The 27993-nt window shown below is 35.6% G+C and overlaps 1 protein-coding gene and 1 long non-coding RNA gene across 3 annotated transcripts; one reads left to right on the top strand and one right to left on the bottom strand.

Annotated features, from left to right (window-relative positions):
• Positions 1 to 12312: 12312 nt before the first annotated feature.
• LOC126586706 (SKP1-interacting partner 15-like) lies at positions 12313 to 13710 on the bottom strand. The gene has a single exon (XM_050251639.1). The coding sequence runs from the start codon at positions 13575 to 13577 to the stop codon at positions 12492 to 12494; it is 1086 nt and encodes a 361-aa protein (XP_050107596.1). The 5' UTR covers positions 13578 to 13710; the 3' UTR covers positions 12313 to 12491.
• Positions 13711 to 21199: 7489 nt separating this feature from the next.
• LOC126586722 (uncharacterized) lies at positions 21200 to 24772 on the top strand. Of its 2 annotated transcripts, XR_007610883.1 has the most exons (4): positions 21200 to 23561; positions 24195 to 24269; positions 24368 to 24421; positions 24635 to 24772. It is a non-coding gene; the product is annotated as an uncharacterized LOC126586722 (long non-coding RNA). The 2 variants fall into 2 exon arrangements; XR_007610881.1 differs by having other exon boundaries at positions 21200 to 24269.
• Positions 24773 to 27993: the final 3221 nt, after the last annotated feature.

The raw sequence follows: 27993 nt of genomic DNA, 5'->3' as shown, positions 1-27993 counted from the left end.
GCTTTTTGTTGCCCTCTATATGATTTGTTTGTTTCTGTTGGTGTCCAAAATGGGATACAGTCCGATCTTGTAAACACGCATGTTTTGTCCTGAGTGTTTCTTTCGGTTTAAGTGTTAAGAGAAAACTTGAGAGAGAGAATGATTGCAGGCGTGCCATTCTTGGAGGGTGCTAGCAAATAGTGTCTGTGTAGTGATTTTGTAGGGTTACGCGAGATCTGAAATTTTAGTCATTCCATAATTGAAAGAGAAATAGTAATACAAGGCTTGAAAGAATGGGGAGTAGATGCATAATTTGCTATTGGAATAATATATGAATTGGTTAAGTTACGGAGTAAAATTGTTTTGTTCAAGTGAAGTATTGTTTTGCTTCATTTGACTTCTCATATTTTCAGTTCTGTTCAGTTAAGTTATGGAGAAGCCTTTGTATGGGAAAAGTTCTTTGCCATTATGATTTCGCTCTAGTAATTTAGGGTTCGTCTGGTAACGATTTACAAAATGAATTTTGAAAATGTTTTGTAAAACGAAAATGACAAATAGGATTATGCATTTTTATGATTTGAATGTGTGTCTGGTAGTTTAATCCTAGAATGATTTTTGAAACGTATCATATTTCATGTTTGGTAGTAAAGTTTTCAGAAATATTATTAAGATGGTGGCGGTGGTGGTAGAGACGGTGATCGCTACGAGAATGGTGTTGGTAGCAATGATGGTGGGTGGTGGCGGTGTGACAACGGATAGTTGATGGTCGGCAATGTGACTGTGGATAACATGGTGGTGGCAACGAAGGTGTAGGTGGCAAATGGTACGCTATGATGCACAAATACTTCTATTTGGTCTCGTATCCCATATCCGATACTTGATCGGATACGATACTTGTCCGATACTCTCGGATACTCGTCCGACACGTACCCTGGTTGATGGACACGAATGTGACATGATGGATATGCGTATTCTACATTTAGGATACACGTATCATGCTTTTAAGATACATTTACACTTTCAAAAAAAGGTAATGAGGAGGAGAAAATTAATAGGAGACACTATAATTGAAAGTTGCTAAATACAAAGAGTTTCCCTCTAATTAAAACCATGAATGCGACTCTCACACTTCTTCTATTGTATAAAGAGGGTTAGATTTCGAACTTTCCTTCTCTAATAATTCAAATGTACTTGAATTTGAATGATGAATTATGTTTTAAAATGTATTTTTGTTGCTATATACATTTTTATTTGCCGTATCCATAGCGTATTGAATCTTAATTTTTAGAGATTTTCCGTATCGCCGTATCCATATCCTACTACTACAAAAGGGCCTTATAGTGTCAGTAGGTGGCGTCGGTTTAATATAATATAGTGACGGATAAGATAGTTGCGACACTAACTGAAGATGACGTCGGATTTACTGTCACTTATAAACGTCATAAAATGTCTACGTCGCTTTTAAACCGACGTAAACATTTAATGTCGCTTATAACCGACATATATTTTAATAATTTTAAATACTAGCGTCGCTTTAAACAAAACAGTGTCGCTTTTAAGCGACATAAAGTATTGGTGTCGCTTTTAAGCGACACAAAGTATTGTTTTTAAATATTTTAAAGCCTGCGTCGGTTCCAAGCGACATAGATTTTAGTTTTTTTTTTAATATCTATGTCAAAATGATAGATTCACTAACACTTAGAATTTATTTATACTTTCGTTAAATATAACATAAGATTTTGTGGTATCCCCTAGTGTAAATATTTTAAATTGAAGATCGAATTCATTCATTGTATTCATATAGGGTCAAGGAGTGGCGTTGTAAAAAATCATCTAAATCGGAGTTAAAATAACCATTAAATTGTGATTTTTCATTTATAACCGTCGAAAAGTTTTGTCCCGTTACTTAATCTCTAAATGTTTGTTTTTTGCCATTTTTGGCGTATGCGACCTGGAAGCATATATAAACAAGTTTGATGGTTGGATTATTGAAATTAGTTTCGTAGAATGCGTATCCCATCAAAACAATAGATTCACTAGCAATTAGAATTTGTGGTATCCACTAGTGTAAATATTTTAAATTAAAGATCGAGCTCATTCATTGTATTCATATAGGATCAGAGAGTGTAGCTGTATAAAATTATCAAAATTGGAGTTAAAATAACCGTTAAATCGTGATTTTTTGTTTATAACCGTTAAAAAGTTTTGTCTCCTTACATGATCTCTGAATGATTGTTTTTTGCAATTTTTGGCGTATAAGATCTCGAAGTATATATAAACAAGTTTGACAGTTGGATCGTTGAAATTAGTTTCGTAGAATGCGTATCCCATGAAAATGATAGATTCACTAACACTTAGAGTTTATTTATACTTTCATTAAATATAACATAAGAATTTGTGGTATCCACTAGTGTAAATATTTTAAATTGAAGATCGAGTTCATTGTATTCATATAGAATCAAGGAATGTAGCTGTAAAAAATCATCAAAATCGGAGTTAAAATAACCGTTAAATCGTGATTTTTCGTTTATAACCGTAAAAAAGTTTTGTCTCCTTACATGATCTCTGAATATTTGTTTTTTTTCAATTTTTGGTGTATGAGATCTCGAAGCATATATAAACAAGTTTGACGGTTGGATCATTGAAATTAGTTTCATAGAATGCGTATCCTATCAAAATGATAGACTCACTAACACTTAGAGTTTATTTATACTTTCATTAAGTATAACATAAGAATTTGTGGTATCCAATAGTGTAATATATTTTAAATTGAAGATTGAGCCCATTCATTGTATTCATATAGGGTTAAGGAGTGTAGCTGTAAAAAAATCATCAAAATCGGAGTTAAAATAACCGTTAAATCGTGATTTTTCGTTTTATAACCGTCGAAAAGTTTTGTCTCGTTAACTAATCTCTGAATGTTTGTTTTTTGCAATTTTTTGCTGATGCGATCTCGAAGCATATACAAACAAGTTTGACTGTTGGATCGTTGAAATTAGTTTCGTAGAATTCGTATCCCATCAAGTTCAATGGTGTGTGTATTTATATATATATATATATATATATATATATATATATATTAAGTAGATTTAAATTTATTTATTTTTTACGTATAACACTTAAGAAATTGAATGATATGTATATTTAAGCCGATCAAATGGTCACCAATTTTTAAAATTTAATTTAATATATATAATTATTATAGTTTTTAGGGGTATAAAATTGTTAAATTAATATATATATATAATTATTATAGTATTTTTTAGGGTTATAAAATTATAAAATTAATATATATAAAATTATAGTATTTGAAATATTAGGCGGGAAATTTCCCGCTTGTTTTGCACGAGGACATGGATGGAGAAACTTAGTGTCGGTTTTAACCAACGCTAGTTTCATTAAAGCGACGCGAGTTTCATCAAAGCGACGCTATGTGAATTTCAAAAAGTGTGTTAGAAGTTGGCGTCAGTTTTAACCAATGCTAATTTCATTAAAGCGACGCTATGTGAATTTCAAAAAGTGTGTCAGAAGTTTGCGTTGGTTTTAAGCGACACTAGTTTCATTAAAGTGACGCTATGTGAATTTCAAAAAGTGTGTCAGAAGTTGGCATCGGTTTAAACCGACGCAAACTAAGTACCCATATTTAAACCCATCTCTTTCCCATTTCATCCGTGCTTTCATTTCTCCCCAATTTCAGACTTTCTTCTTCTGCTTCCCCATTTCATCTGTGCGTCCCTTTCTTCCTCCTTTTCAGGTTTTCCTCTTCTCCTTCCCCATTTGCTATGGATCAGCATTTTGAAGATCAACATTCTGAGGAACTCCACTTCAAAAAGGAAGAGCTCGAAGGTGTTTCATTTTTAAATTATTATGATTATTAATTTTAGTTTCTGTTTTGTATTCTAACTAGTTTTATGCTTAAATTGAAAATTTATTTTTGTTTCTTGGTTTTTAATTGTTTTTTTCTGTATTTATAAGGATCAACTCAACAAAGATACGGACCCTCAATTCGGAATTGGAAAGAACAGCCTTGTTCATTTGATTCGTCTAGTTATAATTCTAGTGCATTTTCGAAACATGTATCGGCAGAGGTTAAAGATTATAGAAATATTTCGATGGTGGCATACTGCAATAAAGAAAAAACAATGGTAAACGTTTCATGATTTATTTTATTATACCTTGAAATTTGTCTAATAAATTCTTTTATTTTTCAGAAGATTGCCGAAAAAAATAAGCATAATCAGCAGTTGAAAACTATGAACCACACAACCGGTTCAAAATCTTTTGCAAGAGTTCGGGAAGAATTTGTATGAGTTGTACATTTTTAGGAATTGTAGTTAATTTTAAATTTAATATATAGTTGGTAGAAATTTTATTTTTAATATGAAGTTTGCTTAAAATTTTTTGTTTTTTCATTGACATATGGTAGGATTTATTTTTATATAATAATTTTTAATTATTATTAATTAAAAACGGAAAATGAATTTTTTTTATTATTAATATATTTGGTTCGCTTATGAACGACGTCATAATAATTATATTATGTATCCATATGTTATGTAATGTCGGTCAAAACCGATGGTAGTTTGGATATTTTATAATGAAATTGGTAATTAGCGTCGAGCGTCGCTTTAAACCGACATAATGTTGAAGTTTGCGTTGCTTTAAACCGACGTCAGTGTCAATGTCGCTTTTAACCGACGTTGCGTACTGACAGATTAAGTGTACAAACCGACACTGAAGCCCTTTTGTGAAGCCAGTATTAGTGTCGCTATTCCAATCCGACATTACATTGTTTTATGTCAAATTTTTGCTAAATTTCCAACAGAAATTGGGTTTCTTGTTGGTTTTTGCTTCGCCACTGATAAGGTATATTGTAGTAGTGTCCATGCTTCATAGATGGTAAGACAGTGGGGGTGGTGGTGGCCTTGGTCCCAATTGTGATGGTGGCGGAATATGTGGTTGTGGCGATAATGGTGGTGGGAGGTGGTGGCATTGGTGGTGATGATGGTGAAGGAGTGATGGTAATGGTGGTCATGGTGGCGTGGGTGATGGAGAGAGAATGCAGTGGTAATGTTGGTGGTGCAGCAGGCATGATTTTATTTTGTTCTTAAAACTCTTTGTTTTTTAATGTTTTTTTCTTTTCTTTCTATTATCTTGAAAGCTCCTCTTATTAATTAGAAAAGCAGAAAGACATAAGAATTTGAATTTTTAACTTGGCTCCTCCATCATATCATCCACAGGTTAACGAATTGGGTGATGCTAGAAGAAACCATCTGCCTAAATCATATTTTGTAGACCACCTGTTGTGATTACAAAATAGGGGTGTGCTATCTACACACCATATTTTACTTCTCGCACACCCTTTGATAATTTATATCCGTTGATCTTCTTCAATTCATCTGATCTGACGGTCGAAAATTAAAAAGGTGTGCTAGAAGTAAAATGAGGTGTATGGATATCACACCCCTACAAAATATGGTCTAAAACATGGGTCTCGTTGACATTTTCCTAACGAATTTGACTCGACCAAACATGATTGGTCATAAACTTCACCTTAAGCTTTGATTGTAGATCAAACATTGCATTTGCAGTTAAGCATAGAAAGCCCCAAGAGCGTCATATTCTAGGAGTCCAAACTATGTCATCAAATAATTCCTCTCATGTCTGTCTATTCATGACCTCTCCAACCGAGCTGCATTTTGGATTGGTTAAATGGATCTTATGAGACCTCAAAGGAACTTTAAAGTGTGGGATTACTTTCCCATCAGCTACCGATTTGCCATTGCCTGTCAATCTAAAAAATAAGCTTCACCGTCCACAAGCTCTACAGAAGCAGATTGCTTGGTTCCGGCTCATTTAAAAGATAAAACCAATCCTGAATATCAGGTACCGTTTGGTACGTGGGATGAGACGGAACGCAGTGGGACAAGGCGTTCCGTTTCACGTTTGTTGCGCAAAAAACATTGGAATATGTTGTTCCAAGGAATGAAATTTGGTTACTTTTTCATTCCACCTTCTCCCTTGAAACGACTCATTCCACGTTCGTGGAACACAAAATTATAATTTTTTGGACAACAATACCCTTACTGTTTTTCATTAATTCCATTATCACCCTCCCTATCTCTCCCGTACCCTCCCTCTCTTCTACCCTCTCTCTCTCTGGTAGCCTCCTCTTCCTCCTCCACCACAAACTTAGCTGCATCTTCCTTGACCTCAAAGCTCCCTCCACCACAGACCCACTTTCTGAGGAGTTTGCGACAGTTCCTCTTCATCTTCGTCCCATCTTTTTTCTCTGCTGCTGCCTTTTCCAGTAGCCTTCCCCCTCATCCTCTCCCGTAGCAACTGCATCTCCAGGTTCAATCTCAATCTTCTCCCGTACCAGCTGCATCTCCAGGTTCGATGTCGATCTTCTTCCATAACCGCTGCATCTTCCAGGTTTGATCTTGATCTCTATAGATCTTTAATTTTGCTTTTTTTATTGGGTTTTACTTTTTCGTTTTCTTGAATTTTCCATGGAAATTTTCAATTTTCTGGGAAATGATTGTTATTTATCTGATAATAGCTCCAGTATGCAATTATGCGAAAGGAAAATGGGTTGTGGACCTGTTGACCCTAAAAACTACTAAGTCTACATGGTGCGTAGGCCAAGTAATTAAGAAGCTAACTACGTCATTCGATTGTGTGCGGGGCATGCCAATTCGACGGCCGAGCTTGGCCAGTGAGTAAAATTTGTTGATGTTGCGTTGGGTGTGCTGCTGACTTCTGAAACTCGCAACTGCGGCTGAGGAAGGAACACGTATCGGCCTTCGGGTTCTAGAGCTTGAAGACAAGGCTGCTAGTTCTGCGAAGTTCAATATCAAATTCGGCTCTCAGGGTGTCGAATGTAGTAACCTGGTAACACCTCACTTCGCCGAGAAGGCTGATGAGATGACCTCAGCCAATAAGGATTTGAAAATCCTTCTCGACTGAGACTTGGATAGATAGCCAGTCGGCCTTGTCACGGTGCTGTTTATCTAAACTGAAGGTGCTTCGCGATCGGCTGACTCTACGATAATGGTGTTGTTTATCCAAACTGAAGATGTTTACCGGTTGCCTTCACAATACTATTTATCCAAACTGAAGATGTGTTGGCGAAAAAGGAAAATAAAAATCTCAAGGTTGTTGAGAGGTTTCGCGTAGAGCAAGGGTTTGCGCAGGACAGTTTGTATGTTGAGTTGGAGGTCCCTTTCATGTTGCTTGCCGCTTGGTATTTATAAAGCCATGCATGCCTAAGTCGTGGAAAACAATCCCAATTGCACTGTGACTCCAAATCTTTAACTGTTGCTGCCGACCACGCATTTATCTCATGCATATTCACAATAAATGAAACTCTGAAAACTTTATCTTTTATGTGCCTACATTCATGCCTTAGACCTTATCACATCAATCAAAGCTTAATCCCATCTTTTAAAATGGGATTACGTCATCACCATTTGCCGGATCCAATCTTGTAAATTTGGTGGTGCTACTTATCCCACCATCTCTTCATAAGCTTTATCCATGCATGCATGATAATTAAAACACATGGTTGATGGTTTTGCATTATCTGCAAAACCACCCTGATCCCATCACATCACCTCATTTTGATTACTCCAAATTGTTCGTCTTAAGGAACATCCAGTGGGGACGTTTCCTGGTCAACGAGCACACAGCTCCCCAAGAGGTTTGGCGCCCGTTGATATTGTCTGTCGGGCTTCTGCTTATTGGCAGGCTGTAAGAGAAGGACAAAGTTAATCCTGAAAAGTGCCTTTGTGGGGCCTTAGGCGTAGGCCTTGAAGCTCACAATCAAAATTAACCTTTAGGTGTTCAGGCATGTCACTGCTATCTTTAGCATGACAGATGTAAAACAGATGTTTAGTTTGATTAAATATGCCCGAGTTTAGTAATGAAAGGTGCCTTTGTGTGGCCTTTGGTGTAGGCCTTGAGGCTTCCAATCAAAACTAACCAAGTACTCGAACATATATTGGTTGTTTCATTGTTGCAGAAATATCATGACCGTTATACTTTAATTGCCTGAGCCCGCAGAGCAGAACGAACTTGGATAGGTGCCTTTGTCAGGCCTTAGGTATAGGCCTTGAGGTTTCCCATCAGAATTAATTTTATACTCAAGCATTCTATAGCAATCATGATATAACAGAAGTAAGACTAAGAAATAGGCTAATTACTTGCGCCCTAAGTAACTTCGGACTTCTTGTTATCAAGGACTGTCGTGGATGGGTTAAATCCACATAAGGTTCTTTTTTATGTCTTGAGACCAATGACTTTTAATTGATCAATCTTGTCTGCCCAAATGGTTAGAACTTAGAAGTCTTTTAATCATAAACTGGCTAGAAATAACTTGGATGCATATGGAAATATACATCATATTACTAGCTTTATGAATGAAAAGACAAAAACAAATGAGGTCGGGCAAGGTTTCACCTTGTCGGGCAAGGCTGATCATCTTGCAACTTCCTCTCTTTGTGATTTACAAAGGGTTTGAGTGCTAGAATGGGAGATTGGAAGATGAGTTTACATGAGGGAATCAATACTACAACAAGATTTAGATAGGGTAGCATAGCGTTTATAAAGGCTTTTTGGTGAAGGTTGATCCCGAAAGGAAGGAAGGCTTGGTGCTGACTATAGCTTCGTATGCAAATCTGGCTTGAGCAGAGGTTGTGTATTTGTTTGTTTGATTGAGTGTCCTTGTCTCTGATTCTCTTTTCTCCTTTTATAGATGATTTGGCTTGGCTATCTATAGCTTCAATCTTGCCTGGATGCCTCTGAAGGGTAGTGACTCATCAACTTTTTACTTGTCCTGCCATTATAAAGTACTTTTGGGCTGATTAGCTGGCTGGTCTACATCACTTGACCTTTAGGTAGGTGAGCAGGTGGCTTGAGTGATCTGTACTTAGTCGGGAAAAAGGCCTCTTCCGCCTTCTGGGCTTCGGTTGAGCCTTGGGCTTCTTGCTTTCCATTCCTTCGTCTGGGCTAACTCCCTTTTGAGCCTAAAGTTCAAGTTTTATCTCAAACACAAACGACATAACCACATGTTGATCATCCAATATTAATTGCATCATTGTGTTATTGTTCCTCGTGGTTCGCATGCAAGATATGACTCTAATGATGCACGACATTTCACACAACCTCTTCTACATTAAGCTTTATGCGATCACAACTCTGCACACTTTGAGGATATTTTCATGATAATTACTATGATAAAAAAAACAATAGTATTGTCAAGAAAAATCTCTAATCTTCTGACGGCCTTAATTACTTGGACCGATGGTGTAAATTTGGACCCAAACAGGACCATAAGAAGCCGCTGTATTCTGGGCATGACTGTAAGCAATGGCTGTCAAGTATGTGGTCTTGTCGGATGACACAACGCACAAATTTTTCCTATGAGAAGGTTTCATGGCAGCCAAAAGATTGTCAAATGGAAGAATTTGAATGCTCTAAGTTCTTGAAAAGGTATTAAAATGTTAAAATTAAGCAGTTTCGATCATGTGCAAGGTTTCATTTTATTACCATCTTGAATCTGGTGTGATGTGACTTTAGCCTCCTAGTTTGCATAAATCTGATCTATAATGGTTGTTTCTCCTATACAGTGAATCCATTATGGGCTCGAGTTAACGACTTTCTCAAGTTGTGGTGTTTTGGTTAGTAGATTTCTTCATAGACCATTAGTCTTTCCGCACTTGATCTTGCTAAGGCTTGCAGCAGTTTCCAAATAATGGACACCTCATAACCTACCTTGCATTTTAATTTCTCTTGTCCATTCATCTATTTGAATAATTTAAGGTTTTTAACCTTATTGGAAGAATTACGGTGAATAAGCCAAGTTGGGAAATTGGGTTTTCTGTACGAGGCAGATGTTCTGAATTGGTCAAGTACCAACTTCAATTTCTAATACAATCTGGCTTGCACGCATTTTTATTTCTAGCTAGAGGCTTAACCATATTTGATAAATCTTTTCAGCTCCATGTGGGCAATTTGTGTTTGAAATATTGCCTGAATGAATTGAGAAATCTTGTGGAAGTTGCATGTTTAGTGAGCGTATATGCTTCAACTTGAACTCATAGACTATACATTTATACAATGCTCGCGCTCAATGGGTACCTGTGTATTTCCTGGATTCCTTTTTTGCTGCTATATCTCCCAATCAAGAGTACAATGGCTCCTTTTTTGAAGGCTATGTGAATCAACAGACCACATTACCATTGTTCTTTAGCAATATGAAAGAGCTTTGGAGAACTGGTTTGAAAAGGAAATAGAAGCAGACTTTTCTGATTGTGATTTGTGTAGTTTTTCTATTTTATTATTACTTACCAATGCTCTTTGCTTTTCGTTTTATAGGTCTCCATGTATGTTGTTGCAGCACGTTAGTTCTGTTGGGATTGTAGGGATAAGTTAGTTGGTTAATAGCTTATGAGTGAAGCAAAGAATACTTATATAAATAACAAACACCTCTCTCTCTCTCTCTCTCTCTCTTCTCTCTCTCTCTCTCATTCATTGTTCAAGAAATACAATCTTTAGTCATTCACTTTCTCTCTCTAAATTCTCTGTTGTTGTTTTTTGTTTTGCTTCTGCAATCTCCAAGGTATTGTTATATGTGTTCAAATATGAACAAGTTAAAAAAAATGTCTCGTCCCGTCCTACGCATAAACATTGTATCAAATAACAAACAGAACATGGGTTCAGTTAGTCATTCAATCTTTTGGTTCCGTTCCGTCCAGCACGTACCAAACGCAGAACGGAACAACCGTCCTGTTCCGTCCTGCGCGTACCAAACATAACACGGAACCTCAGTTCCGTCCCGTTCCATCCCGTCTGCGTACCAAACGGTACTTCAATGAACTGGCTTCAAGCCTGAAATATCCCAAACAAATAAAATTGGAATCGAGCCTAAAACTTCAACTTAGTGAGATGGGTTCGTGCTTTAAGAAATATTAAATCCGAACTGGCATCGTGCTAATGTTCTAAAAGATGTTAGGCGCTAGTTGGACGGTGAGCTAGGGTCTAGTGCCTAGACGGCTAGGCTGGGTCTAGGTAGGCAGACTAGGCGGATTTAACTAAATTCTTTATATTTCATGTAAATAAGTGCATGCTTATACTTAAAATATATATAATTTCATCATAAATTACAAAATAGAATGACACATGTATTATGAAGTATTGGAACATAATGAAAACATGAGGAACAAACATATAATGTGTGCTCATTCAAGTATTCAACAAGTGTCTTACAATTTATTAAAATAAAAAATGCAAAATGAAAATTATTTATTTTCTGCCTAAGTGAGTTGCAACCTAGGCGGGTGCCTAACCAGGTTTGGGCAGGCTAGACGGTCTAGGCGGGTGCCTCAGTAAGTCTAGACCGCCTAGGTGCCCTTTCTTAATTTTCAAACGACTAGACATTAATCGGGACGATGGTTAGCCACCTAGCGCCTAGGCAGGGTCTAGGCGGGGATTTTTAGAACAGTGCTTCGTGCCAATAACATTTCTACAGTTTTAATCAAAGAGGCTTCGTGCCCAACTAATCAACAATGATTCTTCCAAACAAAAACTGCACAATAACCCATTTCACCAATTCACCAAATGAGCACAAAAGAAACAAGAAATTCTTCAGAAAATACATAACCTCAGGAAAAGATCTTGACTAAGACGTTGGATCAAACAGGTGGGATGCACGAACACCAAAAGGAAATCTCGGCAGAAAAAGTCATAATCTTGAACCCATATGAGCACGCAGAAGAATAGAGATCAAACAGCATTAGCCATTTTCGGTTCATGATGTTTTATAAGAAATGCTGAAATGAAGTAACGGAGAGAGAAAGGAAGAAGAACGGGTCGATGTTTCTTGATATATCCTACTATTTATGCAACTGACTTAGCTCCCCAGGCACGTAGCTAACATAAAAACGGACTAGCAAACCATGTAAAGAACCTTCTAACAAGCTCAATAAGCTGCACTAATCAACACCATTCATCTAAGAGTACATTTCTACCGTTCATGTATTAATAGGATAACGCATTATAGAGTGACGTCAAGAACTTATAAGAAAGTTTTCCACTATTATCTGTCTCGAGGCTGGTTAAGTTCTAATCGTAGTTTCAGTGCAAACACTAACACAAGCACACTAAGTTGGAAATGTTTTCATTGTTCTATGTAGAGGCATAACTTCATCCTTAATCATAATCCATTGCACAACACTTTAACAACAACAAAATGTACTCTTTTCGTTGTATTTTTTCTTTTTCGGCTGCTCTGTATGCAAGTAATGCAAGTAATGGGTGAGACTGGATACAAAGTGAACAAAGCAATTCCAAAGCATTAGTTGGAACATATTCTATTGATTTGTATTAAGAAATTCATTTAACACAAGAAATTCTACGAATTCAACGCTAATACAACAACATTGGGATTCATTAATGGATAAATACCAACCTCTACTTGGCATCAAAAGCTCTGATGTCTGTGTTGAACCCCATCAAGGAAATGCTGTGAGCGTGGCATCAAAAACAAACCCCCGGGAAAGCCCATCGCCGCTCCCGGGCACCCCATCAATCCACCGCCACTCAGCTTTCTCGGAACAACGGTCCCACAAAGCCAATCTCCCAATTCTCTTTGCCGAAAAACAGACCCTATCGCCGCCACCAAACACCTTGAACTTGCTCGACTCTTGAAAGCACTTGAACATCTCCACCGGCATTCGGCCCGCCTCGTCCCACTCCAAGCTATCCAAGTCCAGCCTCAGAATCAGAATCGTCGAACACGAAGCGTTCAGCGAGAAAGACGACTTCAACCCACCAACCATCAGCACATTGTTCCCATTTCCGCGAACTAAACGGGGTCTTTTCAGGATGTCAAAGACGTCCCCCCACTCGTGCTTTTCGAGCCGAGTCCAAGTCTGCGAGGTCTTGAGCTTCGAAATTGTGCAGTGGAACAGCTTCCATTCACTCCTCCACGGCGAACCCACATCGCAGAGGGCGTAAACCGAGTCAAACACCAAAATTGGGCTTCTGGGTTTTGACGGGAGGTTCGATGAGAACTTGAGCCACTGGTTAGAACCGGAGAAGTAGAGCGCGGCGAGCTCGGTGAGGACCATGACTTGAGTTTGGGAGTCAACGAGGACCGAGCCGTGGCGCGACCAGGCCGAGCCGAGCTGAGGGAGGACCCGAAACTGACGAGTCAGAGGGTTACAGACGACGAGGGACTTGGCTGACTCGGGCGGGTCGGGCGAGTCGCCCCAGAGGTAGACGAGGCCGAGAGAGGAGGCGACGGGGTGTGGTGAGCGGAAGGGGAGGAAATCGAGGGCGAATCTGATCCATTGGTTGAGGTCGGGGTCGAAGACGTGGAGGCAGGATGAGGAGGACACGTGGCGCTGGTGGTGGTGGTGGGGAGGGCGGAGGGCGAGGAGGTTGAGGGGCGGAGATTGGGTGGAGATGATGTGGACAAAGGAGGGTGAGGTGAGGAGTTGGTTGAAGAACTTGGAGAGTGAGCGGCAGATCATGATCTGCCGGAGGGGAAGGCTCGAGAAGATCTGGTGGAGCGTGTCCTGCGGGAGAGCGTCCATGGTTTTCGCGGTGGGCCGGCGGAGTACTGGAATCAGAAGAAACGCACAGATCGAAGAGTGAAAACAGAGAGACGCAGTTGATTCAAAGGATGGACTGGGCCTGCGTGGGAGAAAGATGCACGTATTGGTTGTCGTAATAAGAGACTTGCTCGCGTTTGGTGCTGTAGTACGGTGAAATGTCAATCTAGTTCCTAAATTATTACAAATTGAAAATTAAGTCTTCAATTTTTTTTTTTTTTTTTTTTAGAAAAATCAGTTTTTAAATTATAAAAATCTATCAACTATATCTCTAATATTATATTTGATGCTACTATTTTTAATTTTCCGTCAATTTAAATCACGTTACTTACTTTTGATACATATTGAAGGGTAAATTGGTAATTTTTTATGAAATAGTGTATGGAGTTAACTTTGGAGGATAAATTAGACGTTAGATTCACAACTTATATAAAATGTTAAAGGCTAATAGGTGTAATAAGGACGATTATACATTTTAAGGTGTGTCAAGTGATTTAAATTGACAAATTGGATAAAATAGCTTTGAATTTAATAGTATGGATGAAATTAGCAATTTTTAATAAATTTAGGGACTTACTTTACCCAAAAAATAATTCAAGAGCCTAATTTTAACTAAGATAATACTTCAAGAACTAAATTGACACTTCACCCAACACAAAAATAACATGTTATTCTTACCACCTAGTTGTACCATCATTTGTACTATCTCTCTAAATAGAAAATTGGACCACATGCGTTGTTTCTATTTCTATTAGAAAGATAGTACAAATAATGGTACAACTAGGTGGTATGTGTAGTATTACTCCAAAAATAATTAAATAAATAAAAGGATATGATTTTCAAGCATTATTTTTAGAGTAAATTATAGCTATGGTCCTTTACTTTAACTTTATTGGAGCAATGGTCACTCAACTAAAAATTCATTATCATTGGTCTCTCAACTCATCAAAACGTGCAGCTATGGTACCTCAACTAAAAATTTATTACCATTGGTCCCTCAACTTTAATTCAACTGGAGAAATAATCCCTTAACCTTAATCCAATTGTAGAAATGATCATTCCAACATAACTCGTTTTGACAAAAAATTTGACGTAGTTGACGAAAATGACGATAATTACACACTTTAATGAGTTGAGAGACCCTAATTGTATAAGTGGTTATTCCAACATAACTTATTTTGACGAAATTGATGAAAATGACTATAGTTACACATTTTGATAAGTTGAGGAACCAATGGTAATGGATTTTTAGTTGAGAGATCATTACTCCAATTTAATTAAAGTTGAGGGACTATTGCTACAATTTACTCGTATTTTTAATCACTTACACAACTCTTAAATTTATTTGATTTATTCTGTTGGTCAGGTGTGAAAATCACTTTCCTAAATAAACACTCAGCAACAAGTGAATTGTCATGATGAAAAAGGCATTCGTCTTCAAATCATTATGTTTTACGTTCGAACTTTATATTTTGAGAAGGCAAATGATTAATTACATAGCACCTAGGGCAACCAGTACAAAAATTATCAAAGTAGCAATTCCACCCCTAGACTTTACGTCAGCACCCAGCGCATTTATCCACTCAAGTAAACAGTAATAGACCTCAGTGAATAGTAATAGGCCAAAGCATCTTCACCCCTAAAAAATGCGCTGGCACCCAGCCCATTTAATTTTTTTTTAAATTTGTAAAAGAATAAATAAATAAAATAGTTTTAATTTCGGATAAGATTTTTAAGTAATCTTATTTAGTGTGTTTTTTTTTTTAGTTTATATGGTGAGGTTATGTAATTTTATTTGGTGTTTTTTTTAAAGTTTATTTGGTGAGTTTAATGTTATCTTATTTGGTGAGTTTATGTAATCTTATTTGATGTGTTTATATAAAGTACAAAAAATAAATTTGAAATTGCATAAAGTTCTAAAAATAAATAAGAAATTACATTAAAAATTACATAAGAAATTACACAAAAATTAAAAAAAAAGTACTACAAAAAAATACGAAATTATACGAAGTCTGTGGAGCTAGGATATGTGGTGCTAGGATCTTCTTTGCTAGGATTTCTGTAGCTAGAAGCCCCTCGACTTGTTTCGGCATCTCTTGCACACCTCCTTTGCACGACCTCTTTTTTTTCCGATGGCCAAAAATATTTTGAATTCGGAGATAGTCCTACTAGAGGCTTGTTCATAATGTCACGATCTGCTTGAGCCATCCTTTCTTCTCTAAGCATCTCATTTTCTTGATGAAGTGCTTCTCTAATCATCTCATTCTCTCCATTAATTATTTCTCTCTGTCTCTCAACCGCTGCATCACGGGCCTCAGTAACTGCTATTATTGTTGCCATAGCAGCAGCTTTTTCCTCATCTCTAGCCTTTTCCCGTGCTATGTTCAGTTCACTTTGGCGAGCAAGTTCTTCCATATATTTAGTGTAGTCATTTTTGGAAGAACTACCTTTTTTCTTTGATGCCTTTTTACCTTGAAGCCTAAGGGACCGACGAGTCGGTTGGGTCTCCGGCACTTGTTCAGGCGTCCCTTCTGTGTCTTCAAATGTGTTGGCTTCTTGTTTGGTTGTGTCTGCTTCCGGCGAACTGTATAGACCCATGCCATGTATGACAATTTCTGGACCGGTTGCCACAATTTTGTATCTAGGGCAATCTTTGACAATTTACCAGCATTCCCATTTGTTGAATGATTTGTTTTGGTTCTTTGCATTGTAGAATGCTTGTGCTTGTAGTGTCTGTAAAAATGTGGGATGAGATAGTATTAAAAAATGCGGGTGGAATGCATAAAAATTACATAAGAAATTAAATAAATTAAAATATTGATGCGGGTGGAATGCATATAAATAAATAAAAATATTATCACCTGATCCGCTAAACTTGTCACACTACGCAGATTACCGGAAGCATGCAAGATGACGTTTTTCCAACAAGTAAAGGATGTGTTGAGTTTTTTCCAACGACCTTGAAGACCTTGACTAGTTCTGGCGTCCTTTCCATATACATCGCAAAACGCTTTCGTAACTTTACTCCACATTTCTCACTTATCCATCTCAGTACCCGTAATCGGGTCATGAGTAGTGTGAACCCAACATTCACACAATGTAACATCTTCAATGTTCTTCCACGAAGACATTTTTTTCTCTCAAAGTGTAGAAAATATTGAAATGTAGATAGTGTAGAAAGTGTAGAAAATATTAAAATGTGGTGTAAGGTGGAAGATAGGGGTTAGGTATTTATAAAAGAAAAAAAATAACTTTTTAAAAAAAAAATTCTATATTTAAAAAAAAATATGTATTTTTTCATAATTTTTCTGTATTTTTTTTCATAATTTTTTATAAATTTTAATATAGTTAATTAATCTAGACCATTGGAGTTGAAAAATATGCAAATCCAAGAGCCAAGGCGTTGCCACGTGGCCAACAATCATAATTCTGACCATTGGGCCTTTTTTGTGTGAAAAAAAGGTGGACCGTTGATCTGTGATCGGATGGTCCATTTTAAAAGTCAAATTTAAATTTTTTTTACCGTTGGAAATCCAACGGTCTACAAAAACTAGTCGTTGGAAATCCAACGGCACTAAGGAGGGTCACGTAGCTCTAATCCGGGTGAACACAAGTGGGTTGACAAGCGGGCCCCACCGCCTACACCCTTGTCTCCTACTCACGCCCAGTCGCAAGTGTGTTGCACGCGCCAGCCAAATAAGTCGGCCTTTGGGTCTGTTCGAAATGGGCTAGTCTGTTGCCTGGCTTGGGCTGGGTGTCAGGCTGTTTTGCTGGCTGGAGCAGATTGACAGGTGCTGGGTTGATTTTTGGACAGGGCGCTCGGCAATTTTGTGTCCAGTGGAACTGCTCTAAGGCATTTCTTACACCAATCTGAACACTATTGAACCAAATACTTTCAGAAGGAAGGGAGTTGCTAAAATGAGCTAAAGCATCCACTACAAAACTAGAGTTTCGAACTTGCATATTTTAATTAGTAAAGTTTGGAGCAGTAGTAGACATTTAGTAATATGGTCTAATAGCATTCTTTTTCATTTATAATTGAGAAGTCTTAAGTCCAAATCTTGGAAACAAATAGTTCGCAACCAATTTATTCTCGCACCGCCATAGTGTAAATATCTCGTTGTATCGAATAAAAAGTTTAGAGTAATAATATTTAAGTTAAATTGTAGCATTAGTCAGTTTAATTTTCGTTCCTAAACTGTAATAATAGTTGATAATGTTCTCGATTTATGTCATGTATTGCACTTGTGATACTTTCTGTTGAGTGTAAGTTGAGTTATAAAGTAAGAATTTTATCAAAACAAATGAGAAATTTTTTAAATAAGAATTGTTTTTCATATGAAAAAAAAAAGTCAATTCAACTATAAACAATAAGACTTAATATAAAATAAAATAAGGCATCTATATAGTTCAACAAAAAAAAAATTAAGGTCTATACATAAAAAGCCCAAACCCCTTTTTCAAAATTTTCATTAATTTAAAAAATACCTTTACTTAATCAAAACTAACAGCATAAACATGATGTTTGAAAAATTAAATTATATTAGATAAGAAACAAATTTTTAATTAAAAAAATGTAACGAACTTAGGAGGGCATGTGTAAAAATTTTAATCATATTAGATCTTTGATTTTGTCTCATTTTTTACGAAAAAAAATGTGTATGCAGAATGTGTCTGCAAAAATACCAAACAAAACCAACTTGTCTCATTTTAAATAATTTTTAGAATTTTATTTTATTTAAGTATGCATTTAAATATTTTAAAAAATATATTAAGAATAGTAACTTTCATGGCAATCCTTAAACAGGTGAAATTGATCTAAGGCAATTACTATTCAGAGTAGTAATTAAAATCAAGAGTTAGACCATCTTCAACGGTGACATAAAAACTAAAAATATTTAGCCCAGAAAATTTAGGTTTTAGCCCAGAAACAGCTTTCATGCTCCAACCCTTCTGGCCTAAAATTTTAGTCCGAAATTATCAAAGAATGAATTAAGGCTAATTTTTTTTTAAAATTAACTTTTAAAAAAAATTATGTAGACTATCCTAAATTAATTATATGAACATTTTAACCTAAAAATATTTAAATTCCGATAAATTTTGAAAAATCAATAAATCAATCACGAAAATCATGATAAACCACATAAACTTAATACAAACGACATTTAATAAACCACAGATCTTTTTTTTACCGTTAGATTTGATTATATTCGATCTAAGCCGTGATAGGAGCATTTTTATGCGACTTTATTGGCCTGTTCTCATGCATTTATGTTGTTTTTCCTTAGTTAGTTTAGTGTTTAAAGTCATTTTCGTGCAATTTCAGGTTTTATTGTCAAAGTATGCAAAAAGGAGCATTTTGGAGCTTTTAGGAGCAAAATTGGGCTTGGAATGAAGTACATATGCATGGAGCAAGGAGTTTGGACGAATTTGAAGTCAAAACATCAAATAAACATGCTAAAAATCTGGTGCAATAAATACAAATTGAAAGAAAGGATAGGTTTCTAGAAGGATTGACCAAAATTCCACTCAAAACCATGTTCACACCAAAAAATTCATCCTTGCCGTAAGTTCTTGATGGATTCACACTAGAAAATTGAGTGAATGATTCAAGACCTAACCCACCACATTTTCCACATGCTTGCCGTATATTTTTGTTGTGTTCACACCAAGAAATTGAATTAAATAAGTCCATTCCCTCCCTATAAATACCCATGGCAACAACTTCATTAGATCATCCAAAAATTAATCATTCTCCAAGTCTTGCCTTGCCTCTCCCTACATATCCAAACTCCTTCCCATCCATTCCTCCACCATAGCCGTGCCTTCCCACCACCATCACCACCTTATGTAGCCACCATTGGAGGAGAAAGAAGTAGTGCCATGCAGTCCAAAGGAGGAAGACACCTTGCACATGCAATCTGCCATTAGTGGAGTGTTTGGAGTTCTTTCTTTTCTTGTTTCTGTTTTCATGTTTAATTTAACTTGCTTTCCAATTATGTTAAACATGTGGAACTAATTTCTTTTTAGTTAGAGGTGAATTTGAAGCCATGGACATATGTTGGTTATGATTTGATTTACTCCAGTTATGAATTCATGAACTTTAGATGTGGTTTACTTTTCTGTTTTGATTAAGAACTTGTTTACGTTTGTGGGTTGAGGGTCGACACTTAATTTGCATGCCTAAACTTGATGCTAGGATATAAGGGAATTTCACCTAATCGTTATGAACTTATATTCATAAGTAGTAAAGATCGCTAGTCACGATTGTGTTAAGTAAACCCTAGGTTGGATTAACATGTGTATTCCATAGTTATGAATGCCTAGTCGATGTTTATGATTTCCGTTGAACTTAATGATCTTTGTTGAATGTCTCTATCATGCGTATTCCATAGTTAGGGATTTTGATGAGGAATAATTTGGTTGCAATGCGTATTCCATTCAATCCAATGAATCTAGGGAAATCGGAAAGTTAATTTAAGCGAACCTAATTAACTTGGAGCATTGTCATTCATCGTTTGTTGAAGTCATAACTGGGAGTCAAATTGTATGCATATGTTCATGTGTGGATAAGGAACCCTCTAACTAGCTTCTCACCATTCTATTTAATCAAAATCTGTTTTAGTTTGCTTTGATTTGCAATTTGTTTAGTTTTAATTCAATTTCGTCAAAATCAATCCCCCATTTATTTTAAAGTATTAAATTAGTTAGAAATCAATTTAGTTTGTGTTTTTAAGTGCTTTGAGTCAAGTTATAGTCCAAATTCGTCCAAATTAGTGTTAGGTACTCAAAACTGCCCAGAAAGTGGTTTTAAGGCAGTTTTGAGCCTTTTAGTTGCTGTTTTGAGTTTTTAGTTTGTTTAGGTGTTTTAAACTCTAGTTTTACATTAATTAAGTCTAGTTTAGTGTTCTACATTATATTTTTTATGTTCTTGAGTCAGTTTTACATTGATTAGCATCCCTAGTTAATCCCCGGTCTAGAACGATCCCTATTTGCTCATATACTACAATTGTCATCCATAGGGTTTAATTTGTGTGTCAAGTTAATTTTCACATCAAGCCGTTGGATTCAATAAATATATAAATATAAAACTAAAAAAAAATTTGAACTTGGGCCGTTGGATTAACCAATGGCCCATTTAAATGGAACCGTTGGATGAAGAAAAGTAGCCCAACGGCTACTTGATGGTCTGACAGTGGGGGAACAACCCCACGTGGGTTGGTACAAAATTTTGAGAAAGCCTAGCGTGTGCAACACATAGGCGAGTAGGGAGTGGTCAGTGGACTTCACATACCCGGTTTCAGTCTCAGTTTGTGGGGTACATTTTGCTTTGTGGCCTAAAATTGGGCCGGTATTTGCCCTCCATTTGGGTTTTAGGTTTTAGGTTAATTTTAGGTCATGAGTTGGAGTGAATTTTGAGGGGAGGGGGGGGAGAGAAATTTTAGGTTTTTAACTCACCATTTGAGATGGTCTTAGGAGATCAATTGATTTTAGCCCACCATTTGAGATGGTCTTAGGAGATCAATTGATTTGGTGATTAACAACCTATATGATTTTAACCAACAAAAAAAAAATCATTATGGACTATTTTATATTTTCATTAGATCAAAGTATATATATATATATATTGTAGCATTCCTTCTTTTATTACAAGTAATAGCACCATTGTAAGAGTCTCTTGACCGTAGATTCAACAACCGTGAACTCATTGCTTTTCTCAAAAATATTCGGCCTCGTATATTTCTTTCGTTGAGAAAGTAACTTTCAAACATATCTTTTGGAAAGCCAACTTTTGTTGTGGGTTGTGTCCAAACATAATATACGTCTTTAGTTCTCTCTTTTGTATGTAATATATTTAAGGGAGATACAATTATAAAAAAGTTAGAATCATTGAGTCTTATCTATAACAAATAACAAATGAAACATATATAAAATAAAGGAAAATTTTAGTTGAACCTATTTTAACTTTTTTGTACACTCAACTTAAATTTTAAATGTGAATTTTATTTTTTATCCTGTTGCATAATTACCATCAAGTGCATGATGAAATTAACAAAAAAAAATCAATAAACACATATCCAATAATCAAATCCTACCATCACCAATCTTTATCTTACATTCATCTTGACTAAAATCCTAAGAGCTCTCATAAAGAAAAATAAGTGTATGTTCCTTTAAATTGCATCTTTTACTTCTAAATTAAATTCCTTTTAGCCATTGGAGAAATTCTTGGTCCTCATCTGAAGTAGAATTCGTTTTTATTGGTGCATAATATATTTAGCATAGTGTTTGATTAAATTTGATTATGGTGGATCACGGTCTGTGGAATTAATTGTAAGAAAATGAGCATAAGTATGAATTTGTGAACTTGGTTATAGGATTAGAGTTTAAATGGGAAGTCTTATTGGGAATGAATTTGTAATCCATATTATACTAAACTACTATTTGGAAGGAATTAGTTTTCTATATGGATTCTAATAAGGGAATCCTAATAGGATTAGGCAAGGATTATGTTGTGTATATATAATGGCTTCTACTCTCATAATTAATATGCTCTATCCTGATCTGCATAGCAAATCTTTGATTTTGTGATGTCTGCACTAAAATAGTAATAACATCTCCTACAAAAATCGGAATCACAAACCATAAAATTCTCCATAAACTAGACATCTAGATCTTTCCAAATGTATAAGGCTCAATTTTTGGTTTGTCTCGAGGAATTACAATTTAATATTCTAACTTTAATGACCTACACAGCAAATGTTTAATTTTGGGGTTTTATTTTTCAAATAGGTGTAAAGTCAAATTTACATATTAAATTGAGTTCGTGAGGGTATTGTAGTTAGTAAATTTGGATTTAAAAATATATTGATTCTTGAATTAAAATTAATATGGGCATACAGAGTAAGTTGGATGTAGTTAGAAGTTGTATGAGTTCAAATAAAATTTTCCTAAAATAAAACCAAGTATATAATTAAGTGTATGTAATAGATTTAGGCAAGTTTCAGATTGAATTAAAATATTCAAATACATTCCTTATTTTTGAATATTCAAATTGACACACCCTGATCCAGAATGTCTATCTGGACTCCAAATCGAGCTGTGCTGGCCAGCATCTGAAAGGTGATGAACCTATAAAGTGTGATGAGGTGGAAAATATGAATGAATTTAAGCTTAAAAGTGCCTAAATGCAAGAGTGCGCATGTGAGTAGGAATGAACTCATTTCACACGCGATGTAGGATAATGAAATAGAATGAGGTTTTTCACCTACAAAATACGAGATACGGCCTATATGTGATAATAAAACTGGAAAAAAAATCCATTTCGCCTAAGAAAATAAGAAAAAGCTTCAATGGGCACATGCACTTCCTGATTTTTACCCACTCGTTGATCTTTATCTATCTATCTATATATATAAAGGGAGAAGATCAATTTGGTGAAACATTCAAAATGCTAAAAATATCCTCAGTCCATACTCAAGAGTAACGGATAACTGTCCAATAAATATAGGGTCAAAATTGTAATATAATACAACGAAATTCTACTGTGCGAATAATATATGCACTCATCTAAACAATGACAATTTTCAACCCCTAGATAAAAATATACACACTTGAAATTCATTGCGACCCTTAGATCAATCCTCCCACAAATACTGCATCACATTCTATCTTTCCACCAAAACCAAAATAACAAGTAAATTGATAAAAACTGACACACTCCCTCCAAATTAGAGTAGAACTGTCAAACACGTTGTCGCACAAAACAGAACACCGGTTGTAGCAGTTGCAAAGATCGGAGATAGGACCGCCAATCTACCACACGTTCTAGAGGGGACAACGATCATTCCAACCCCAAATGCACAGAAAAGAGGAAAAACTCACTTTCGTCTTCTGCACAAACCTCTCATCCGCGTGTTTTTCCAGAGTTTCTTCTGCATCCACACTCAATTTACACAAATTCAGGTGATTTTTTTTTCATAATTTCTACCCTCCAATTAAGTAATATTACCCACATGAATTTGCTTTTCCGTTTGTTTTGCTTATTATTCTATATAATTTAATAAGGAAATTCGAATCATTGATGGCGTAGGATGGGATTGCTGGGCGTTCAAAATTGCTCAGTGATTAGTGCTTAATCGACCACACTGCTTATATTATTTAAACTTAATTGTTGTCATATGGGTTTTTCTGGATTCCATTTCTTTTATTTATGTGATTTGAGTCAATGGTAGTCAGCTGCATGCAATGAGAGACATTTGAGGCTATAGCTGGGAATTTGGTTTCTATAAAATTACTTCTGCAATTGGTCAGAATTTATAGGAGTTACTAAAATTACCCAATTACCAGTTTCTGTTTTACTATAGTTGGTAATGATTTGTAAGCAGATTGTACATTGAAAATATGGGTACTGTGTGAATTGAATTCTGATGGTTAAACTAATACGACAAACTGGTAAAAAACCATCACTGAAAAAAGATAAAGCATCACAACTGTAGAGTTTTGCCGAATGAAGAATTAGAACCGCGATGTGGGATTCAACCACCATCCACGTTCTGCAAACTACAAACCAGATTGACAAAGACTCTTCCTCTACAGAGAACGAGGGGAGGGAGAAATAGAGATGCATATTGACAAAAACTCTTCCTCTACATCGACTGATTCTTATCGCAGGTAACTTTCAAACTTGATTCTCAATTTTCTATGTATTCCTTCCAACGTTTGTTCAAACTTTCAAACTTGACTCTACTCGTCGTGATCAACAACTACAGCTTCTTGAAATAGCCTTTCACTCGCCATAAACGACAAGTGCAGCTTCTTTACCAGTATGTTTATTAGTCTCTTTTCAAATCAAATTCATTGCCATTAATTAACTGTTTCTCATCGATCATTCATTTCTGATCATATTTTCAATTTCCGTTCTCTTCCCATTTATACACCTTTTTCAATTGTGTATGAATTATTTGCTTTGATGAAGCAGAATTAGATTTGCGTTCATATTCAATTCTAATTAATTGATGATGTGTTTCTGAATGCAGGGAAGAGGAATTTTGGAATTTAGTTTTGCGCGGGCAAAGTGTGGCCTTTGAGAGCGAGCCCAAACTATCTAGCGATTCGATAGAATCGGAGAACGATTTTACAGGGTGAACCGTAGCCTTTACCCGACTATTGAGCTGTACAGTTTCCTGTTTCTTAAGGTTTCGAATATCCACTCAATCTATTGGAACCTGTCTGGAAATCCCCACAGCCATATGAGTTGCGATTCTTCTTCTTAATAAACGACTTAGTTTTTGCATTTTTGTTCGAATTCAAAGTTTTTTTTTATATAAATTTGAAGCTTTTCTTCAAGCTTATTCATTATATAGATTCCAAAATTTTTAAATCCTCTCGAAGTCGTAGGGATTTGGAAATGAACTCTGTTAGAGAAGGCGGCTTGCGTTGAAATTACCATAATAACAGTGTTGGGTTGGGAATTTTTTACTGGTTTTTTATTTAATATGTTTTGAATCTTATCTTGCAGCCTGTTGTTTTTCTTCATGGGCTTCAGGAGGAGGAACTTCACCAAGTATTCAAAGTAATCAAAGATTCTTCAATCCCGAGTTTTACCGATCATTCTGTTTGATCAGGTTGCTACTTCACCCTTTATGATAAGTTATTAGATGCATTTTAGTGTGTCCTGCATTTGATAACTAAGTTATTTCGTTATTGCTAGAAAGGTAAATTTTACGCTAGATTCCGATGCAGGGTATGTAACTCGATAGTTTGATGAGTTTGAATTATTTTTTTTATTAGGGCTGTTGCTACTTTTTTAATTACGCTTGACAGTTAGCCTGCTTGATCGGGGATGTAATTATCAGAGAAATTACAAATCAATAGTATGATCGTTGTGAATGCCGTATGATTGCACTAGCAAAATTTTATTGATTCAAGTGTGAAATAGATAAACAAATAAGAAAAAACCATGTTCATGCGTAAACCATGTCATTGTCATTGAAAAAACTATAGGTAACCCTCTAAAAATTAATAGATGAAGTCAATGGAATTGAGAGCTATGTAATCCAAGTTCCAATTGCATATGTTATTGGTGCATTCAAGAGCTAGCTAATTGAGGAAGAAATTCAAAGGTTGATGTAAGTTGTCTGCAAAGCATCATAACCTGGGGTTGAAGCACTTAGCTTTTCTCTACCCTCTTCCATATAATTAGGATTACAAGTTGTTTTAGATATTCAGTTAATTTTGAAGTCATTGTCAACGTTTTAGTTGCAGAGTTTGATTTATCAATTATCTGCTAAATGCATAGAATTTCATCTTTTTTCCTTTCAATTTTGAGTCAAATGTTGGGAATTTTTTATTGGTTTTTTATATAATATGGTTTGAATCTTATCTTGCAGCCTGTAGTTTTTCTTCATGGGGTTCATGTGGAGGAACTTCACCAAGTATTCAAAATAATTAAAGATTCTTCAATCCCGAGTTTTGCCTATTATTCTGTTTGATCAGGTTGCTACTTCATCCTTTATGATAAGTTATTAGATGCATTTTAGTTTGTGAAACTAGGAAGCGCATTTTTTTTGCTTAGTTGTAAGATACTTGAGAAGCCGAATATTACACTTAATCAAAGAACCGAAATGGCAATGTGCTATTTCACTTTGTTTCTTTGATGACTCAAAATTGTAATATTTTGAACTGAATGATTATATGTTTTCACATGCATCTCCAGGTTCATTTCTTTCATTTTTAGAATCATCAACTCCATGATTACCTGTTTTCTTTCATATATGTTTTTCTTTTACTAATTTATGTTTTAACTTTTCGTTCTCTTTCAATTTTCGTAAATCTGAGTTTGAGAAAACACATACAATTCATGTTACTAACAAAACTTTTGATGCTTTTACACACTCATTGGGATTGTGTAATGGTACAAGATTATTGTGTCATGGTCCTTACCAAAATCTTATAGATGCTGAAATTCTAATTGGACAATTTGCCGGATCCAGAGTTTTCTTACCAAGAATCCTCTCAAAAGTATTGATACTGCTAGGCTTCCATTCGAACTTACAAGAAAGCAGTTTCTAGTGAAACTAAGTTTCTCTATCACTATAAACAAATCTCAAGGTCAGACAATACCACATGTAGGCGTTTACCTTCCAGATCACGTATTCAGTCATGAACAATGATATGTGGCCTTATCGAGGGCGGTCTCAAAGTCAACCACAACCGTGTTAGTAAAAAATGGCTCCATAATCGGCCAACAATGTGTATTTACACAGAATGTAGTATACAAAGAAGTCTTGCTTCTTTCCAGCTAATTATGGTGATTTTTAATAGGTAACAACTTTATTAACGATAACCTTTCAATATGCATTTCTCACTTATCAATTAACTTTTTTTATTTGATTTTTAATTTTCTCACTATCATTTGTAGATTGGCAATGAAAATTTGAAGCATCAATCATGAACAAATGGGTGGAAATTGTAGCATTGATATCAAAATGTAAACTTTCTTTTCAAAAGAAACAATGACATATAGACTCTATGGGTATTGTGAATAATGTACATATTGTTATGCAGGATTTATACTTTGACATTTAAGTTGTTTTGTATTTTGCTACGAGTACGTAATGTTTTCATCTACTCTTTTTTTTTTTATTTACATCTACTTACTATTGTCCATGGACTTTAGGTAGGAACTTGCGTCTAAAATCGCATGTTGTTTGACAAGTGCATGAATAACATTTAAATCATTACTTTATGCAAAGTAAAAACGAGTTACATATATTACTCTTTTTAGAATATGCATGATAAAAAAAGAGTTCATCTTTGCATAATACATTTAAAATATATCTTGACAATTACGATGAGAAAAACTAACACAATACACCTTTAGGGACGCGTAGCGCCTGTGATGTAAAAATGTCTCTTGCACGCACGTTAGTACATGCGGAGAGGCTAGTGTATATAAAGGGAGAAGGCCAAATAGGTGAAGCATTTCAAAATACCAAGAAAGCCCCTTTGTTTTCTTCACAACCAAGCCCAAAACATTTCAAAAAATGAGGATAAACTGGTAAAAAACATAACAGAGTACAAAATTGTTTTACTAAAAAAAGCAAATTTAAAAAACACCCATCTTAACTATAACAATTGACAACCGACAGATGAAAATACTTGCACTTCAAATTCATTTTGACCCTTGGATTAATCCTCCCACAAATACTACATTGTGTCCTATCTTTCCGAGAGAAATAAACGTAAAATAAAAAATAAAAAATAAATAAAAACTCGGTAGAACTCTCGAACACCGCATCTAACCGCAGCGGTTGTAAACACCAGAGGAGATGGAATGGAACCGCCATCTACTACACGTTCTACAGTGAACAACATGTGATACATCGGAAGAAAC

Source organism: Malus sylvestris, chromosome 10, assembly GCF_916048215.2.
Source record: "Malus sylvestris chromosome 10, drMalSylv7.2, whole genome shotgun sequence".
Classification (NCBI taxonomy): Eukaryota; Viridiplantae; Streptophyta; class Magnoliopsida; order Rosales; family Rosaceae; genus Malus; species Malus sylvestris.
The sequence above is the reverse complement of the archived record's forward strand: the minus strand, read 5'-3'. Positions and strand labels throughout refer to the sequence as shown.